Source organism: Gymnoscopelus braueri (assembly GCF_963280865.1).
Source record: "Gymnoscopelus braueri genome assembly, contig: SCAFFOLD_246, whole genome shotgun sequence".
Taxonomy (NCBI): Eukaryota; Metazoa; Chordata; class Actinopteri; order Myctophiformes; family Myctophidae; genus Gymnoscopelus; species Gymnoscopelus braueri.
In genome coordinates, this window is record NW_027660959.1 from 83368 (window position 1) to 100604 (window position 17237).

Below are 17237 nucleotides of genomic sequence, written 5' to 3' on the forward strand. Positions count from 1 at the left end.
TCAGCTATGAGGTGGGAGGGAAAAAAATGAAAATAATTGTATTTTTTCTGTATTTTGGGCTGATTTAAATCACGGGTCAAATTGTACCCGCTAACACCACAAGTGGATGTAGTTTTCTAACACAATGCAAGGGTTAACCCTGTCTTCTACCCTGAGCCATCCTAGGCTAGCAAAATGTGTGGGAAAAAGGTGGGTCATGGGCCTGGATGTCCAAACTGGAATCCACCAGTTTCCCCATTCTGAGGAATACTTCCTCCATGGTGGTTACAGAAGCTTCATAGCTGGCGATGCCCAACTTCTCCCTGTTCACCTCCAGCTCAGCAAACAGCAACTCAAACCTGTCGGTGCTCTCCTTAGGCAATATGTAGGAGAGTTCCGCCCCCACGTTGCTCTCTAGCGTGAGAGAGTGAGGTCTCCGGTCTCAGGGTTCACAATACTTCTGGTTCATATAGCGATGCTCCTGATGCCATTCGTTCTTGCCAAAGCACTCTGTAGCTTTCCTATCACACTCACATAGGAACTGCTCACAGTCATTGTTCGGAGTGGTGCCGCAGAACCATCCACCATCGCAGATTATCTTATTTTCCTCACAGTACCATTTGTAGACTCTGACACCAGGAAGAACATTACATCGACTGTAATATTCCTCCCAACACTGATCATGGGCCTGGCAGCAGGCATCGAGAGGGCATATTGGCTTCCCTTTCTTTAAGACATTTATCCCACAATAACAACCATACTGGTCATACCAGTAGGCATTATGGCACGCTGGACAACACGTATTGATCATGTTGATAAACTGGGTAGAGCTCCGTTCATCGCGTCGGGTCGTGTTGAACACTTCAGGAGGGTTTTTGTCACAGTCTTCGGGGATGTAATCGCTCGTGAGGTGGGGCTTGAGTTTTCCCTCGGTGAAGAGTGTGCAGAATTCGATGATGTTGTCAGCGGTGATGGCCTCGTTCTCTGGTCTGTACTCTGTCATCTCATCTTCCAGGGTGATGAGACGGATGGCAGGGCATTGTCCCTCCTTCACACCAAAGGTCTGCATGTTGTTCTTGTTGTCATTCACGTCAGTGTCCATGAAGACGAACATGATCTTGCCCTTGAAGCCTTCTGCTGCCTTTTTGAATTGGTCCATTTTGTCCCCAAAGTCAGTAGCAGCCTTGGACATGAACATAAAGATATGGGACTTGAATTCTTCACCGAAGGTCTTAGTGACAGTCTGGACTGAGAACTCAGTGACCAGAGGCAGCTGGTTGGCCTTAATAAAGGCTAGGAGGTTGGCTTCGGTAAGCTCACCTTCAAAGGTGTTACGACCTTCATCAAACTTCTTGAAGAGGAGCACGCAGTCCTTGGACACCTCAAACTTTGAGTACACTGCATCATCAGAGGTCATCCCAAATGGAATATCATCTACGGTTTCTGCTGCTTTAATGAAGGCTTTAGCGTCCTTGGATTCAGAATCCTTGAAGAAGCCAATGACTGCCACCTCGTTTGCGATCATAGACTCTGCCTGCATGACATCGGCCAGGGTGGCAACAGCTGGGCCTGCGCGATTCTTAAGCCACTTGACAATGTCATAAGCCTGCCTGCCATCAGAGTACTCCTTGTGCGACTCCTTTTCTCCCCCCTTGAAGAACACGATGGTCGGGTATTTCTGGACTTCAAACTCCTGGGCCAGCTCTGTCTCTTCTGTGGCGTCTACCTTACCGAGGCGGACATTTGAACCCTCTGCCTTCAGCATGCGGGCCGCCTTGGCATACTCCGGGGCCAGTTCTTTGCAGTGGCCGCACCATGGGGCATAGAAGTCCACCAGAATGTAGGGGTGAGCTTTCAACACCTCATCGAAGTTACTTTTCCTCAGCAGCAAGACATCCTCTTCCTCTGTGATCAGGGCTGACCAACTGCTGGCCACAAGCAGCGAGCTGGCCATAAGCAGTGTACAGAGAAGGACAGACTTAAACATAGTTACCAATGCAAAGCCTTTCTTACAGATCATGACAACGAGCATCTCTCTCTTCAACTGAAAACCGTTTCCAGTACAAGGATTGTGTGGCGTCGACACGTTTATTTATACCCCAAACTCTCTGGTCGGTGCATCACAGCCGTGCTCTAATTGGACAGAGACATAATGATGCCATATATGGTATGAGATCAAGTACTCGTATTTACAGCGTAACTCTGTGGAGGATGAGATGTCTGTATACTGTCTGTGTGTGAGTCTGTATATTACCCCTGGAGCCACTAGCGATATGAGCTTGTAGATCTGCTATTCTTTTTTTATCGTGAAAATGTGTGCAAATCTTTGAATATATATATTTTTAAAGGGAACATTTGTAACTCAAATCTTTGCTCTGAGCTTGTACATAGCTATGAGATGCGTTTCCAGATTGAATGGGTTAAAATTCCTCATATATGGGCAGCAAAGGGGGCATGCCCATATACGGGCATATACTGATGACATCAGGAATCTCCATATGTGGGCATAAAGGGGACATGGCCTGACAGATACAGAGCTCTCCTTATATGGGCATATGCATATCAGCATGCCCATATATGGGCATATACTGATGACATCATGGATCTCCATATATGGCCATAAAATGGACATGGACTGACAGATACAGAGATCTCCATATACTGTATGCCATACAGAGATGTCTGTTTCTGTCTCCCTTTTATGCCCATACAGTGCAGAGAGTGCTATTCCGCAGCTATTTCAATAGGAATCTTGTTGTTGACATGGTATGGCATTTTGTTTGTTGGAGACACGAACCGTCATTGCACATATGCTGTCCAACATTAACTAAATTAAACAAAACATTCAAATGGCCTACAAGCAAATATTCACGCAAAATGTATTCAGTTATCGATGTAAAAACAATTCAATTAAAATTGAAGAAAAAAAAAAAAGAAACAGACATCTCCATATATGGGCACAAGAAGAGACATAGACAGACGTGTACTCTGACAAAGCCCCCAACACTATGACCCAGACATATTGGTCGGATCGGCAGTGCGACGTAAGTGTGAGGGCCGCGTAGCCACCCTAACCTCTAGTTTAATATAAGGGGCTGTAGTCTGTTCTCATTATATATTATCACTTGTTTCCTGTGTTTCTTTCTCTATTGCTTACCCTTTTTTCATGAAAAGGTTGGGAGCTTAAAAATAAAATAAAATAAATTAATCACCCGCTCTTTCACACCTGTAAACAGGGTATATTACAGGGTCTTATTGTAAGTCGCTTTGGATAAAAGCGTCTGCTAAATGACTGTAATGTAATGGTGTAGCCGCTGCCAAACTTGCTCTTGAGGGGACTGCCCAGACACCTCTGCTGACCGTTGACCATAACAGCCAGCCTGGTGCACAGGGATTCACATTCCTCCATGTTGTGTGTCGTGATGACCACGGCCTTGCCAGACAGACTCACAGGCACGCGTCAAAGGAGGGGGGATGGGGGGCTCGTCTGTCTAAGGGAGAAGTGGTACTACCTCCCCCTTTGGCCTCCTGAAAGGTGAATTTTCAGGGCTGTTTTAAAGGAAGCCAGCGATCTATATTTTTGAGGGATGAGGTCAGGCTATTCCACACCTGGGTGGCAGTGCTGTAGTATTTGTTTTATGGGTGGGTGGTACCAGATCGCTGTTTACGCTCCCTCTAGTATTGTGGCTGTGGGTGTCGCTAACTTTTTGGAGGTATTTAGTCAAATATGCGGCGGGTATTGAGGGCAAATTTGCATTGACTATTTTGAAGACCAATCCCATTTTTAGTTGTTTAACCCTTCCATTGTGTTAGGGTCATTTTTGACCCGTTTCCAAGTTTAAATAGGTAAAAAGTACCCTTTACATTTCTCTATTGGAACAAGGCTTCATGATATCCTCAGAAATAGCCATTTTAACGCAACAAAATTATTTATCATCATTCTAATTAATTCTGATGGTCTCTATAATAAAATTGTCAATATTCAATGTTTACATGTTTCAGAGTGAGAGAGACATGTCCTCAATTACCAATTGCTATCAGGAGTAGAATAAAGTTTGAGTTTATGAAAAATAAATGATTTTTTACCTTCTTGGTATACGGGTCAAAAATGACCCTAACACCACTAGTGTCACTATTTTTAATAATATATATATTTTTTTTAATTATTATTATCATTTTTTTGGAAGTGTGTTCTAAATCATTATTCTTAATTATTCTATTATAGCTAGATAACATCATTATCCATTGCCTTCATTATAGGAAATTTTATGAGTGAATTTTTAAATTTTTATAATAGAAAACGAGATATATTGAAAGATGAAACCCTAGCCCTAACCCAAAATAATATTTTAAAATGTGTTTACATGGATATGAATGCATTACAAGTCAGCTATGAGGTGGGAGGGAAAAAAATGAAAATAATTGTATTTTTTCTGTATTTTGGGCTGATTTAAATCACGGGTCAAATTGTACCCGCTAACACCACAAGTGGATGTAGTTTTCTAACACAATGCAAGGGTTAACCCTGTCTTCTACCCTGAGCCATCCTAGGCTAGCAAAATGTGTGGGAAAAAGGTGGGTCATGGGCCTGGATGTCCAAACTGGAATCCACCAGTTTCCCCATTCTGAGGAATACTTCCTCCATGGTGGTTACAGAAGCTTCATAGCTGGCGATGCCCAACTTCTCCCTGTTCACCTCCAGCTCAGCAAACAGCAACTCAAACCTGTCGGTGCTCTCCTTAGGCAATATGTAGGAGAGTTCCGCCCCCACGTTGCTCTCTAGCGTGAGAGAGTGAGGTCTCCGGTCTCAGGGTTCACAATACTTCTGGTTCATATAGCGATGCTCCTGATGCCATTCGTTCTTGCCAAAGCACTCTGTAGCTTTCCTATCACACTCACATAGGAACTGCTCACAGTCATTGTTCGGAGTGGTGCCGCAGAACCATCCACCATCGCAGATTATCTTATTTTCCTCACAGTACCATTTGTAGACTCTGACACCAGGAAGAACATTACATCGACTGTAATATTCCTCCCAACACTGATCATGGGCCTGGCAGCAGGCATCGAGAGGGCATATTGGCTTCCCTTTCTTTAAGACATTTATCCCACAATAACAACCATACTGGTCATACCAGTAGGCATTATGGCACGCTGGACAACACGTATTGATCATGTTGATAAACTGGGTAGAGCTCCGTTCATCGCGTCGGGTCGTGTTGAACACTTCAGGAGGGTTTTTGTCACAGTCTTCGGGGATGTAATCGCTCGTGAGGTGGGGCTTGAGTTTTCCCTCGGTGAAGAGTGTGCAGAATTCGATGATGTTGTCAGCGGTGATGGCCTCGTTCTCTGGTCTGTACTCTGTCATCTCATCTTCCAGGGTGATGAGACGGATGGCAGGGCATTGTCCCTCCTTCACACCAAAGGTCTGCATGTTGTTCTTGTTGTCATTCACGTCAGTGTCCATGAAGACGAACATGATCTTGCCCTTGAAGCCTTCTGCTGCCTTTTTGAATTGGTCCATTTTGTCCCCAAAGTCAGTAGCAGCCTTGGACATGAACATAAAGATATGGGACTTGAATTCTTCACCGAAGGTCTTAGTGACAGTCTGGACTGAGAACTCAGTGACCAGAGGCAGCTGGTTGGCCTTAATAAAGGCTAGGAGGTTGGCTTCGGTAAGCTCACCTTCAAAGGTGTTACGACCTTCATCAAACTTCTTGAAGAGGAGCACGCAGTCCTTGGACACCTCAAACTTTGAGTACACTGCATCATCAGAGGTCATCCCAAATGGAATATCATCTACGGTTTCTGCTGCTTTAATGAAGGCTTTAGCGTCCTTGGATTCAGAATCCTTGAAGAAGCCAATGACTGCCACCTCGTTTGCGATCATAGACTCTGCCTGCATGACATCGGCCAGGGTGGCAACAGCTGGGCCTGCGCGATTCTTAAGCCACTTGACAATGTCATAAGCCTGCCTGCCATCAGAGTACTCCTTGTGCGACTCCTTTTCTCCCCCCTTGAAGAACACGATGGTCGGGTATTTCTGGACTTCAAACTCCTGGGCCAGCTCTGTCTCTTCTGTGGCGTCTACCTTACCGAGGCGGACATTTGAACCCTCTGCCTTCAGCATGCGGGCCGCCTTGGCATACTCCGGGGCCAGTTCTTTGCAGTGGCCGCACCATGGGGCATAGAAGTCCACCAGAATGTAGGGGTGAGCTTTCAACACCTCATCGAAGTTACTTTTCCTCAGCAGCAAGACATCCTCTTCCTCTGTGATCAGGGCTGACCAACTGCTGGCCACAAGCAGCGAGCTGGCCATAAGCAGTGTACAGAGAAGGACAGACTTAAACATAGTTACCAATGCAAAGCCTTTCTTACAGATCATGACAACGAGCATCTCTCTCTTCAACTGAAAACCGTTTCCAGTACAAGGATTGTGTGGCGTCGACACGTTTATTTATACCCCAAACTCTCTGGTCGGTGCATCACAGCCGTGCTCTAATTGGACAGAGACATAATGATGCCATATATGGTATGAGATCAAGTACTCGTATTTACAGCGTAACTCTGTGGAGGATGAGATGTCTGTATACTGTCTGTGTGTGAGTCTGTATATTACCCCTGGAGCCACTAGCGATATGAGCTTGTAGATCTGCTATTCTTTTTTTATCGTGAAAATGTGTGCAAATCTTTGAATATATATATTTTTAAAGGGAACATTTGTAACTCAAATCTTTGCTCTGAGCTTGTACATAGCTATGAGATGCGTTTCCAGATTGAATGGGTTAAAATTCCTCATATATGGGCAGCAAAGGGGGCATGCCCATATACGGGCATATACTGATGACATCAGGAATCTCCATATGTGGGCATAAAGGGGACATGGCCTGACAGATACAGAGCTCTCCTTATATGGGCATATGCATATCAGCATGCCCATATATGGGCATATACTGATGACATCATGGATCTCCATATATGGCCATAAAATGGACATGGACTGACAGATACAGAGATCTCCATATACTGTATGCCATACAGAGATGTCTGTTTCTGTCTCCCTTTTATGCCCATACAGTGCAGAGAGTGCTATTCCGCAGCTATTTCAATAGGAATCTTGTTGTTGACATGGTATGGCATTTTGTTTGTTGGAGACACGAACCGTCATTGCACATATGCTGTCCAACATTAACTAAATTAAACAAAACATTCAAATGGCCTACAAGCAAATATTCACGCAAAATGTATTCAGTTATCGATGTAAAAACAATTCAATTAAAATTGAAGAAAAAAAAAAAAGAAACAGACATCTCCATATATGGGCACAAGAAGAGACATAGACAGACGTGTACTCTGACAAAGCCCCCAACACTATGACCCAGACATATTGGTCGGATCGGCAGTGCGACGTAAGTGTGAGGGCCGCGTAGCCACCCTAACCTCTAGTTTAATATAAGGGGCTGTAGTCTGTTCTCATTATATATTATCACTTGTTTCCTGTGTTTCTTTCTCTATTGCTTACCCTTTTTTCATGAAAAGGTTGGGAGCTTAAAAATAAAATAAAATAAATTAATCACCCGCTCTTTCACACCTGTAAACAGGGTATATTACAGGGTCTTATTGTAAGTCGCTTTGGATAAAAGCGTCTGCTAAATGACTGTAATGTAATGGTGTAGCCGCTGCCAAACTTGCTCTTGAGGGGACTGCCCAGACACCTCTGCTGACCGTTGACCATAACAGCCAGCCTGGTGCACAGGGATTCACATTCCTCCATGTTGTGTGTCGTGATGACCACGGCCTTGCCAGACAGACTCACAGGCACGCGTCAAAGGAGGGGGGATGGGGGGCTCGTCTGTCTAAGGGAGAAGTGGTACTACCTCCCCCTTTGGCCTCCTGAAAGGTGAATTTTCAGGGCTGTTTTAAAGGAAGCCAGCGATCTATATTTTTGAGGGATGAGGTCAGGCTATTCCACACCTGGGTGGCAGTGCTGTAGTATTTGTTTTATGGGTGGGTGGTACCAGATCGCTGTTTACGCTCCCTCTAGTATTGTGGCTGTGGGTGTCGCTAACTTTTTGGAGGTATTTAGTCAAATATGCGGCGGGTATTGAGGGCAAATTTGCATTGACTATTTTGAAGACCAATCCCATTTTTAGTTGTTTAACCCTTCCATTGTGTTAGGGTCATTTTTGACCCGTTTCCAAGTTTAAATAGGTAAAAAGTACCCTTTACATTTCTCTATTGGAACAAGGCTTCATGATATCCTCAGAAATAGCCATTTTAACGCAACAAAATTATTTATCATCATTCTAATTAATTCTGATGGTCTCTATAATAAAATTGTCAATATTCAATGTTTACATGTTTGAGAGTGAGAGAGACATGTCCTCAATTAGCAATTGCTATCAGGAGTAGAATAAAGTTTGAGTTTATGAAAAATAAATGATTTTTTACCTTCTTGGTATACGGGTCAAAAATGACCCTAACACCACTAGTGTCACTATTTTTAATAATATATATATATTTTTTTAATTATTATTATCATTTTTTTGGAAGTGTGTTCTAAATCATTATTCTTAATTATTCTATTATAGCTAGATAACATCATTATCCATTGCCTTCATTATAGGAAATTTTATGAGTGAATTTTTAAATTTTTATAATAGAAAACGAGATATATTGAAAGATGAAACCCTAGCCCTAACCCAAAATAATATTTTAAAATGTGTTTACATGGATATGAATGCATTACAAGTCAGCTATGAGGTGGGAGGGAAAAAAATGAAAATAATTGTATTTTTTCTGTATTTTGGGCTGATTTAAATCACGGGTCAAATTGTACCCGCTAACACCACAAGTGGATGTAGTTTTCTAACACAATGCAAGGGTTAACCCTGTCTTCTACCCTGAGCCATCCTAGGCTAGCAAAATGTGTGGGAAAAAGGTGGGTCATGGGCCTGGATGTCCAAACTGGAATCCACCAGTTTCCCCATTCTGAGGAATACTTCCTCCATGGTGGTTACAGAAGCTTCATAGCTGGCGATGCCCAACTTCTCCCTGTTCACCTCCAGCTCAGCAAACAGCAACTCAAACCTGTCGGTGCTCTCCTTAGGCAATATGTAGGAGAGTTCCGCCCCCACGTTGCTCTCTAGCGTGAGAGAGTGAGGTCTCCGGTCTCAGGGTTCACAATACTTCTGGTTCATATAGCGATGCTCCTGATGCCATTCGTTCTTGCCAAAGCACTCTGTAGCTTTCCTATCACACTCACATAGGAACTGCTCACAGTCATTGTTCGGAGTGGTGCCGCAGAACCATCCACCATCGCAGATTATCTTATTTTCCTCACAGTACCATTTGTAGACTCTGACACCAGGAAGAACATTACATCGACTGTAATATTCCTCCCAACACTGATCATGGGCCTGGCAGCAGGCATCGAGAGGGCATATTGGCTTCCCTTTCTTTAAGACATTTATCCCACAATAACAACCATACTGGTCATACCAGTAGGCATTATGGCACGCTGGACAACACGTATTGATCATGTTGATAAACTGGGTAGAGCTCCGTTCATCGCGTCGGGTCGTGTTGAACACTTCAGGAGGGTTTTTGTCACAGTCTTCGGGGATGTAATCGCTCGTGAGGTGGGGCTTGAGTTTTCCCTCGGTGAAGAGTGTGCAGAATTCGATGATGTTGTCAGCGGTGATGGCCTCGTTCTCTGGTCTGTACTCTGTCATCTCATCTTCCAGGGTGATGAGACGGATGGCAGGGCATTGTCCCTCCTTCACACCAAAGGTCTGCATGTTGTTCTTGTTGTCATTCACGTCAGTGTCCATGAAGACGAACATGATCTTGCCCTTGAAGCCTTCTGCTGCCTTTTTGAATTGGTCCATTTTGTCCCCAAAGTCAGTAGCAGCCTTGGACATGAACATAAAGATATGGGACTTGAATTCTTCACCGAAGGTCTTAGTGACAGTCTGGACTGAGAACTCAGTGACCAGAGGCAGCTGGTTGGCCTTAATAAAGGCTAGGAGGTTGGCTTCGGTAAGCTCACCTTCAAAGGTGTTACGACCTTCATCAAACTTCTTGAAGAGGAGCACGCAGTCCTTGGACACCTCAAACTTTGAGTACACTGCATCATCAGAGGTCATCCCAAATGGAATATCATCTACGGTTTCTGCTGCTTTAATGAAGGCTTTAGCGTCCTTGGATTCAGAATCCTTGAAGAAGCCAATGACTGCCACCTCGTTTGCGATCATAGACTCTGCCTGCATGACATCGGCCAGGGTGGCAACAGCTGGGCCTGCGCGATTCTTAAGCCACTTGACAATGTCATAAGCCTGCCTGCCATCAGAGTACTCCTTGTGCGACTCCTTTTCTCCCCCCTTGAAGAACACGATGGTCGGGTATTTCTGGACTTCAAACTCCTGGGCCAGCTCTGTCTCTTCTGTGGCGTCTACCTTACCGAGGCGGACATTTGAACCCTCTGCCTTCAGCATGCGGGCCGCCTTGGCATACTCCGGGGCCAGTTCTTTGCAGTGGCCGCACCATGGGGCATAGAAGTCCACCAGAATGTAGGGGTGAGCTTTCAACACCTCATCGAAGTTACTTTTCCTCAGCAGCAAGACATCCTCTTCCTCTGTGATCAGGGCTGACCAACTGCTGGCCACAAGCAGCGAGCTGGCCATAAGCAGTGTACAGAGAAGGACAGACTTAAACATAGTTACCAATGCAAAGCCTTTCTTACAGATCATGACAACGAGCATCTCTCTCTTCAACTGAAAACCGTTTCCAGTACAAGGATTGTGTGGCGTCGACACGTTTATTTATACCCCAAACTCTCTGGTCGGTGCATCACAGCCGTGCTCTAATTGGACAGAGACATAATGATGCCATATATGGTATGAGATCAAGTACTCGTATTTACAGCGTAACTCTGTGGAGGATGAGATGTCTGTATACTGTCTGTGTGTGAGTCTGTATATTACCCCTGGAGCCACTAGCGATATGAGCTTGTAGATCTGCTATTCTTTTTTTATCGTGAAAATGTGTGCAAATCTTTGAATATATATATTTTTAAAGGGAACATTTGTAACTCAAATCTTTGCTCTGAGCTTGTACATAGCTATGAGATGCGTTTCCAGATTGAATGGGTTAAAATTCCTCATATATGGGCAGCAAAGGGGGCATGCCCATATACGGGCATATACTGATGACATCAGGAATCTCCATATGTGGGCATAAAGGGGACATGGCCTGACAGATACAGAGCTCTCCTTATATGGGCATATGCATATCAGCATGCCCATATATGGGCATATACTGATGACATCATGGATCTCCATATATGGCCATAAAATGGACATGGACTGACAGATACAGAGATCTCCATATACTGTATGCCATACAGAGATGTCTGTTTCTGTCTCCCTTTTATGCCCATACAGTGCAGAGAGTGCTATTCCGCAGCTATTTCAATAGGAATCTTGTTGTTGACATGGTATGGCATTTTGTTTGTTGGAGACACGAACCGTCATTGCACATATGCTGTCCAACATTAACTAAATTAAACAAAACATTCAAATGGCCTACAAGCAAATATTCACGCAAAATGTATTCAGTTATCGATGTAAAAACAATTCAATTAAAATTGAAGAAAAAAAAAAAAGAAACAGACATCTCCATATATGGGCACAAGAAGAGACATAGACAGACGTGTACTCTGACAAAGCCCCCAACACTATGACCCAGACATATTGGTCGGATCGGCAGTGCGACGTAAGTGTGAGGGCCGCGTAGCCACCCTAACCTCTAGTTTAATATAAGGGGCTGTAGTCTGTTCTCATTATATATTATCACTTGTTTCCTGTGTTTCTTTCTCTATTGCTTACCCTTTTTTCATGAAAAGGTTGGGAGCTTAAAAATAAAATAAAATAAATTAATCACCCGCTCTTTCACACCTGTAAACAGGGTATATTACAGGGTCTTATTGTAAGTCGCTTTGGATAAAAGCGTCTGCTAAATGACTGTAATGTAATGGTGTAGCCGCTGCCAAACTTGCTCTTGAGGGGACTGCCCAGACACCTCTGCTGACCGTTGACCATAACAGCCAGCCTGGTGCACAGGGATTCACATTCCTCCATGTTGTGTGTCGTGATGACCACGGCCTTGCCAGACAGACTCACAGGCACGCGTCAAAGGAGGGGGGATGGGGGGCTCGTCTGTCTAAGGGAGAAGTGGTACTACCTCCCCCTTTGGCCTCCTGAAAGGTGAATTTTCAGGGCTGTTTTAAAGGAAGCCAGCGATCTATATTTTTGAGGGATGAGGTCAGGCTATTCCACACCTGGGTGGCAGTGCTGTAGTATTTGTTTTATGGGTGGGTGGTACCAGATCGCTGTTTACGCTCCCTCTAGTATTGTGGCTGTGGGTGTCGCTAACTTTTTGGAGGTATTTAGTCAAATATGCGGCGGGTATTGAGGGCAAATTTGCATTGACTATTTTGAAGACCAATCCCATTTTTAGTTGTTTAACCCTTCCATTGTGTTAGGGTCATTTTTGACCCGTTTCCAAGTTTAAATAGGTAAAAAGTACCCTTTACATTTCTCTATTGGAACAAGGCTTCATGATATCCTCAGAAATAGCCATTTTAACGCAACAAAATTATTTATCATCATTCTAATTAATTCTGATGGTCTCTATAATAAAATTGTCAATATTCAATGTTTACATGTTTGAGAGTGAGAGAGACATGTCCTCAATTAGCAATTGCTATCAGGAGTAGAATAAAGTTTGAGTTTATGAAAAATAAAAGATTTTTTACCTTCTTGGTATACGGGTCAAAAATGACCCTAACACCACTAGTGTCACTATTTTTAATAATATATATATATTTTTTTAATTATTATTATCATTTTTTTGGAAGTGTGTTCTAAATCATTATTCTTAATTATTCTATTATAGCTAGATAACATCATTATCCATTGCCTTCATTATAGGAAATTTTATGAGTGAATTTTTAAATTTTTATAATAGAAAACGAGATATATTGAAAGATGAAACCCTAGCCCTAACCCAAAATAATATTTTAAAATGTGTTTACATGGATATGAATGCATTACAAGTCAGCTATGAGGTGGGAGGGAAAAAAATGAAAATAATTGTATTTTTTCTGTATTTTGGGCTGATTTAAATCACGGGTCAAATTGTACCCGCTAACACCACAAGTGGATGTAGTTTTCTAACACAATGCAAGGGTTAACCCTGTCTTCTACCCTGAGCCATCCTAGGCTAGCAAAATGTGTGGGAAAAAGGTGGGTCATGGGCCTGGATGTCCAAACTGGAATCCACCAGTTTCCCCATTCTGAGGAATACTTCCTCCATGGTGGTTACAGAAGCTTCATAGCTGGCGATGCCCAACTTCTCCCTGTTCACCTCCAGCTCAGCAAACAGCAACTCAAACCTGTCGGTGCTCTCCTTAGGCAATATGTAGGAGAGTTCCGCCCCCACGTTGCTCTCTAGCGTGAGAGAGTGAGGTCTCCGGTCTCAGGGTTCACAATACTTCTGGTTCATATAGCGATGCTCCTGATGCCATTCGTTCTTGCCAAAGCACTCTGTAGCTTTCCTATCACACTCACATAGGAACTGCTCACAGTCATTGTTCGGAGTGGTGCCGCAGAACCATCCACCATCGCAGATTATCTTATTTTCCTCACAGTACCATTTGTAGACTCTGACACCAGGAAGAACATTACATCGACTGTAATATTCCTCCCAACACTGATCATGGGCCTGGCAGCAGGCATCGAGAGGGCATATTGGCTTCCCTTTCTTTAAGACATTTATCCCACAATAACAACCATACTGGTCATACCAGTAGGCATTATGGCACGCTGGACAACACGTATTGATCATGTTGATAAACTGGGTAGAGCTCCGTTCATCGCGTCGGGTCGTGTTGAACACTTCAGGAGGGTTTTTGTCACAGTCTTCGGGGATGTAATCGCTCGTGAGGTGGGGCTTGAGTTTTCCCTCGGTGAAGAGTGTGCAGAATTCGATGATGTTGTCAGCGGTGATGGCCTCGTTCTCTGGTCTGTACTCTGTCATCTCATCTTCCAGGGTGATGAGACGGATGGCAGGGCATTGTCCCTCCTTCACACCAAAGGTCTGCATGTTGTTCTTGTTGTCATTCACGTCAGTGTCCATGAAGACGAACATGATCTTGCCCTTGAAGCCTTCTGCTGCCTTTTTGAATTGGTCCATTTTGTCCCCAAAGTCAGTAGCAGCCTTGGACATGAACATAAAGATATGGGACTTGAATTCTTCACCGAAGGTCTTAGTGACAGTCTGGACTGAGAACTCAGTGACCAGAGGCAGCTGGTTGGCCTTAATAAAGGCTAGGAGGTTGGCTTCGGTAAGCTCACCTTCAAAGGTGTTACGACCTTCATCAAACTTCTTGAAGAGGAGCACGCAGTCCTTGGACACCTCAAACTTTGAGTACACTGCATCATCAGAGGTCATCCCAAATGGAATATCATCTACGGTTTCTGCTGCTTTAATGAAGGCTTTAGCGTCCTTGGATTCAGAATCCTTGAAGAAGCCAATGACTGCCACCTCGTTTGCGATCATAGACTCTGCCTGCATGACATCGGCCAGGGTGGCAACAGCTGGGCCTGCGCGATTCTTAAGCCACTTGACAATGTCATAAGCCTGCCTGCCATCAGAGTACTCCTTGTGCGACTCCTTTTCTCCCCCCTTGAAGAACACGATGGTCGGGTATTTCTGGACTTCAAACTCCTGGGCCAGCTCTGTCTCTTCTGTGGCGTCTACCTTACCGAGGCGGACATTTGAACCCTCTGCCTTCAGCATGCGGGCCGCCTTGGCATACTCCGGGGCCAGTTCTTTGCAGTGGCCGCACCATGGGGCATAGAAGTCCACCAGAATGTAGGGGTGAGCTTTCAACACCTCATCGAAGTTACTTTTCCTCAGCAGCAAGACATCCTCTTCCTCTGTGATCAGGGCTGACCAACTGCTGGCCACAAGCAGCGAGCTGGCCATAAGCAGTGTACAGAGAAGGACAGACTTAAACATAGTTACCAATGCAAAGCCTTTCTTACAGATCATGACAACGAGCATCTCTCTCTTCAACTGAAAACCGTTTCCAGTACAAGGATTGTGTGGCGTCGACACGTTTATTTATACCCCAAACTCTCTGGTCGGTGCATCACAGCCGTGCTCTAATTGGACAGAGACATAATGATGCCATATATGGTATGAGATCAAGTACTCGTATTTACAGCGTAACTCTGTGGAGGATGAGATGTCTGTATACTGTCTGTGTGTGAGTCTGTATATTACCCCTGGAGCCACTAGCGATATGAGCTTGTAGATCTGCTATTCTTTTTTTATCGTGAAAATGTGTGCAAATCTTTGAATATATATATTTTTAAAGGGAACATTTGTAACTCAAATCTTTGCTCTGAGCTTGTACATAGCTATGAGATGCGTTTCCAGATTGAATGGGTTAAAATTCCTCATATATGGGCAGCAAAGGGGGCATGCCCATATACGGGCATATACTGATGACATCAGGAATCTCCATATGTGGGCATAAAGGGGACATGGCCTGACAGATACAGAGCTCTCCTTATATGGGCATATGCATATCAGCATGCCCATATATGGGCATATACTGATGACATCATGGATCTCCATATATGGCCATAAAATGGACATGGACTGACAGATACAGAGATCTCCATATACTGTATGCCATACAGAGATGTCTGTTTCTGTCTCCCTTTTATGCCCATACAGTGCAGAGAGTGCTATTCCGCAGCTATTTCAATAGGAATCTTGTTGTTGACATGGTATGGCATTTTGTTTGTTGGAGACACGAACCGTCATTGCACATATGCTGTCCAACATTAACTAAATTAAACAAAACATTCAAATGGCCTACAAGCAAATATTCACGCAAAATGTATTCAGTTATCGATGTAAAAACAATTCAATTAAAATTGAAGAAAAAAAAAAAAGAAACAGACATCTCCATATATGGGCACAAGAAGAGACATAGACAGACGTGTACTCTGACAAAGCCCCCAACACTATGACCCAGACATATTGGTCGGATCGGCAGTGCGACGTAAGTGTGAGGGCCGCGTAGCCACCCTAACCTCTAGTTTAATATAAGGGGCTGTAGTCTGTTCTCATTATATATTATCACTTGTTTCCTGTGTTTCTTTCTCTATTGCTTACCCTTTTTTCATGAAAAGGTTGGGAGCTTAAAAATAAAATAAAATAAATTAATCACCCGCTCTTTCACACCTGTAAACAGGGTATATTACAGGGTCTTATTGTAAGTCGCTTTGGATAAAAGCGTCTGCTAAATGACTGTAATGTAATGGTGTAGCCGCTGCCAAACTTGCTCTTGAGGGGACTGCCCAGACACCTCTGCTGACCGTTGACCATAACAGCCAGCCTGGTGCACAGGGATTCACATTCCTCCGGGGTGCTCCTTCCATTCCGACATCTCACCACTCCGACTAGTGGCTTCCGCGTGCGGTTATGGTTAGGGTTAGGGTTAGGTATAGGGTTCGTCAACGTCGGAAAGGCGACATGTCGGAAAGGAGAAATGCACCCCATTCCTCCATGTTGTGTGTCGTGATGACCACGGCCTTGCCAGACAGACTCACAGGCACGCGTCAAAGGAGGGGGGATGGGGGGCTCGTCTGTCTAAGGGAGAAGTGGTACTACCTCCCCCTTTGGCCTCCTGAAAGGTGAATTTTCAGGGCTGTTTTAAAGGAAGCCAGCGATCTATATTTTTGAGGGATGAGGTCAGGCTATTCCACACCTGGGTGGCAGTGCTGTAGTATTTGTTTTATGGGTGGGTGGTACCAGATCGCTGTTTACGCTCCCTCTAGTATTGTGGCTGTGGGTGTCGCTAACTTTTTGGAGGTATTTAGTCAAATATGCGGCGGGTATTGAGGGCAAATTTGCATTGACTATTTTGAAGACCAATCCCATTTTTAGTTGTTTAACCCTTCCATTGTGTTAGGGTCATTTTTGACCCGTTTCCAAGTTTAAATAGGTAAAAAGTACCCTTTACATTTCTCTATTGGAACAAGGCTTCATGATATCCTCAGAAATAGCCATTTTAACGCAACAAAATTATTTATCATCATTCTAATTAATTCTGATGGTCTCTATAATAAAATTGTCAATATTCAATGTTTACATGTTTGAGAGTGAGAGAGACATGT

The 17237-nt window shown here is 44.0% G+C and overlaps 1 protein-coding gene across 1 annotated transcript in view; it reads right to left on the reverse strand.

Moving 5' to 3' along the window:
* The window catches only part of LOC308081017 (uncharacterized protein), a gene marked incomplete at both ends in the record, with an annotated part of 79611 nt that extends 64581 nt beyond the window's left edge, over window positions 1-15030 (reverse strand). Inside the window, 4 exons of the mRNA XM_080457426.1 lie at window positions 780-1925; window positions 5145-6290; window positions 9511-10656; window positions 13877-15030. Coding sequence (XP_080313552.1) covers window positions 780-1925; window positions 5145-6290; window positions 9511-10656; window positions 13877-15030 — 4592 coding nt within the window. The remainder of the gene's footprint in view (window positions 1-779; window positions 1926-5144; window positions 6291-9510; window positions 10657-13876) is intronic.
* Between the last annotated feature and the right edge of the window lie 2207 nt (window positions 15031-17237).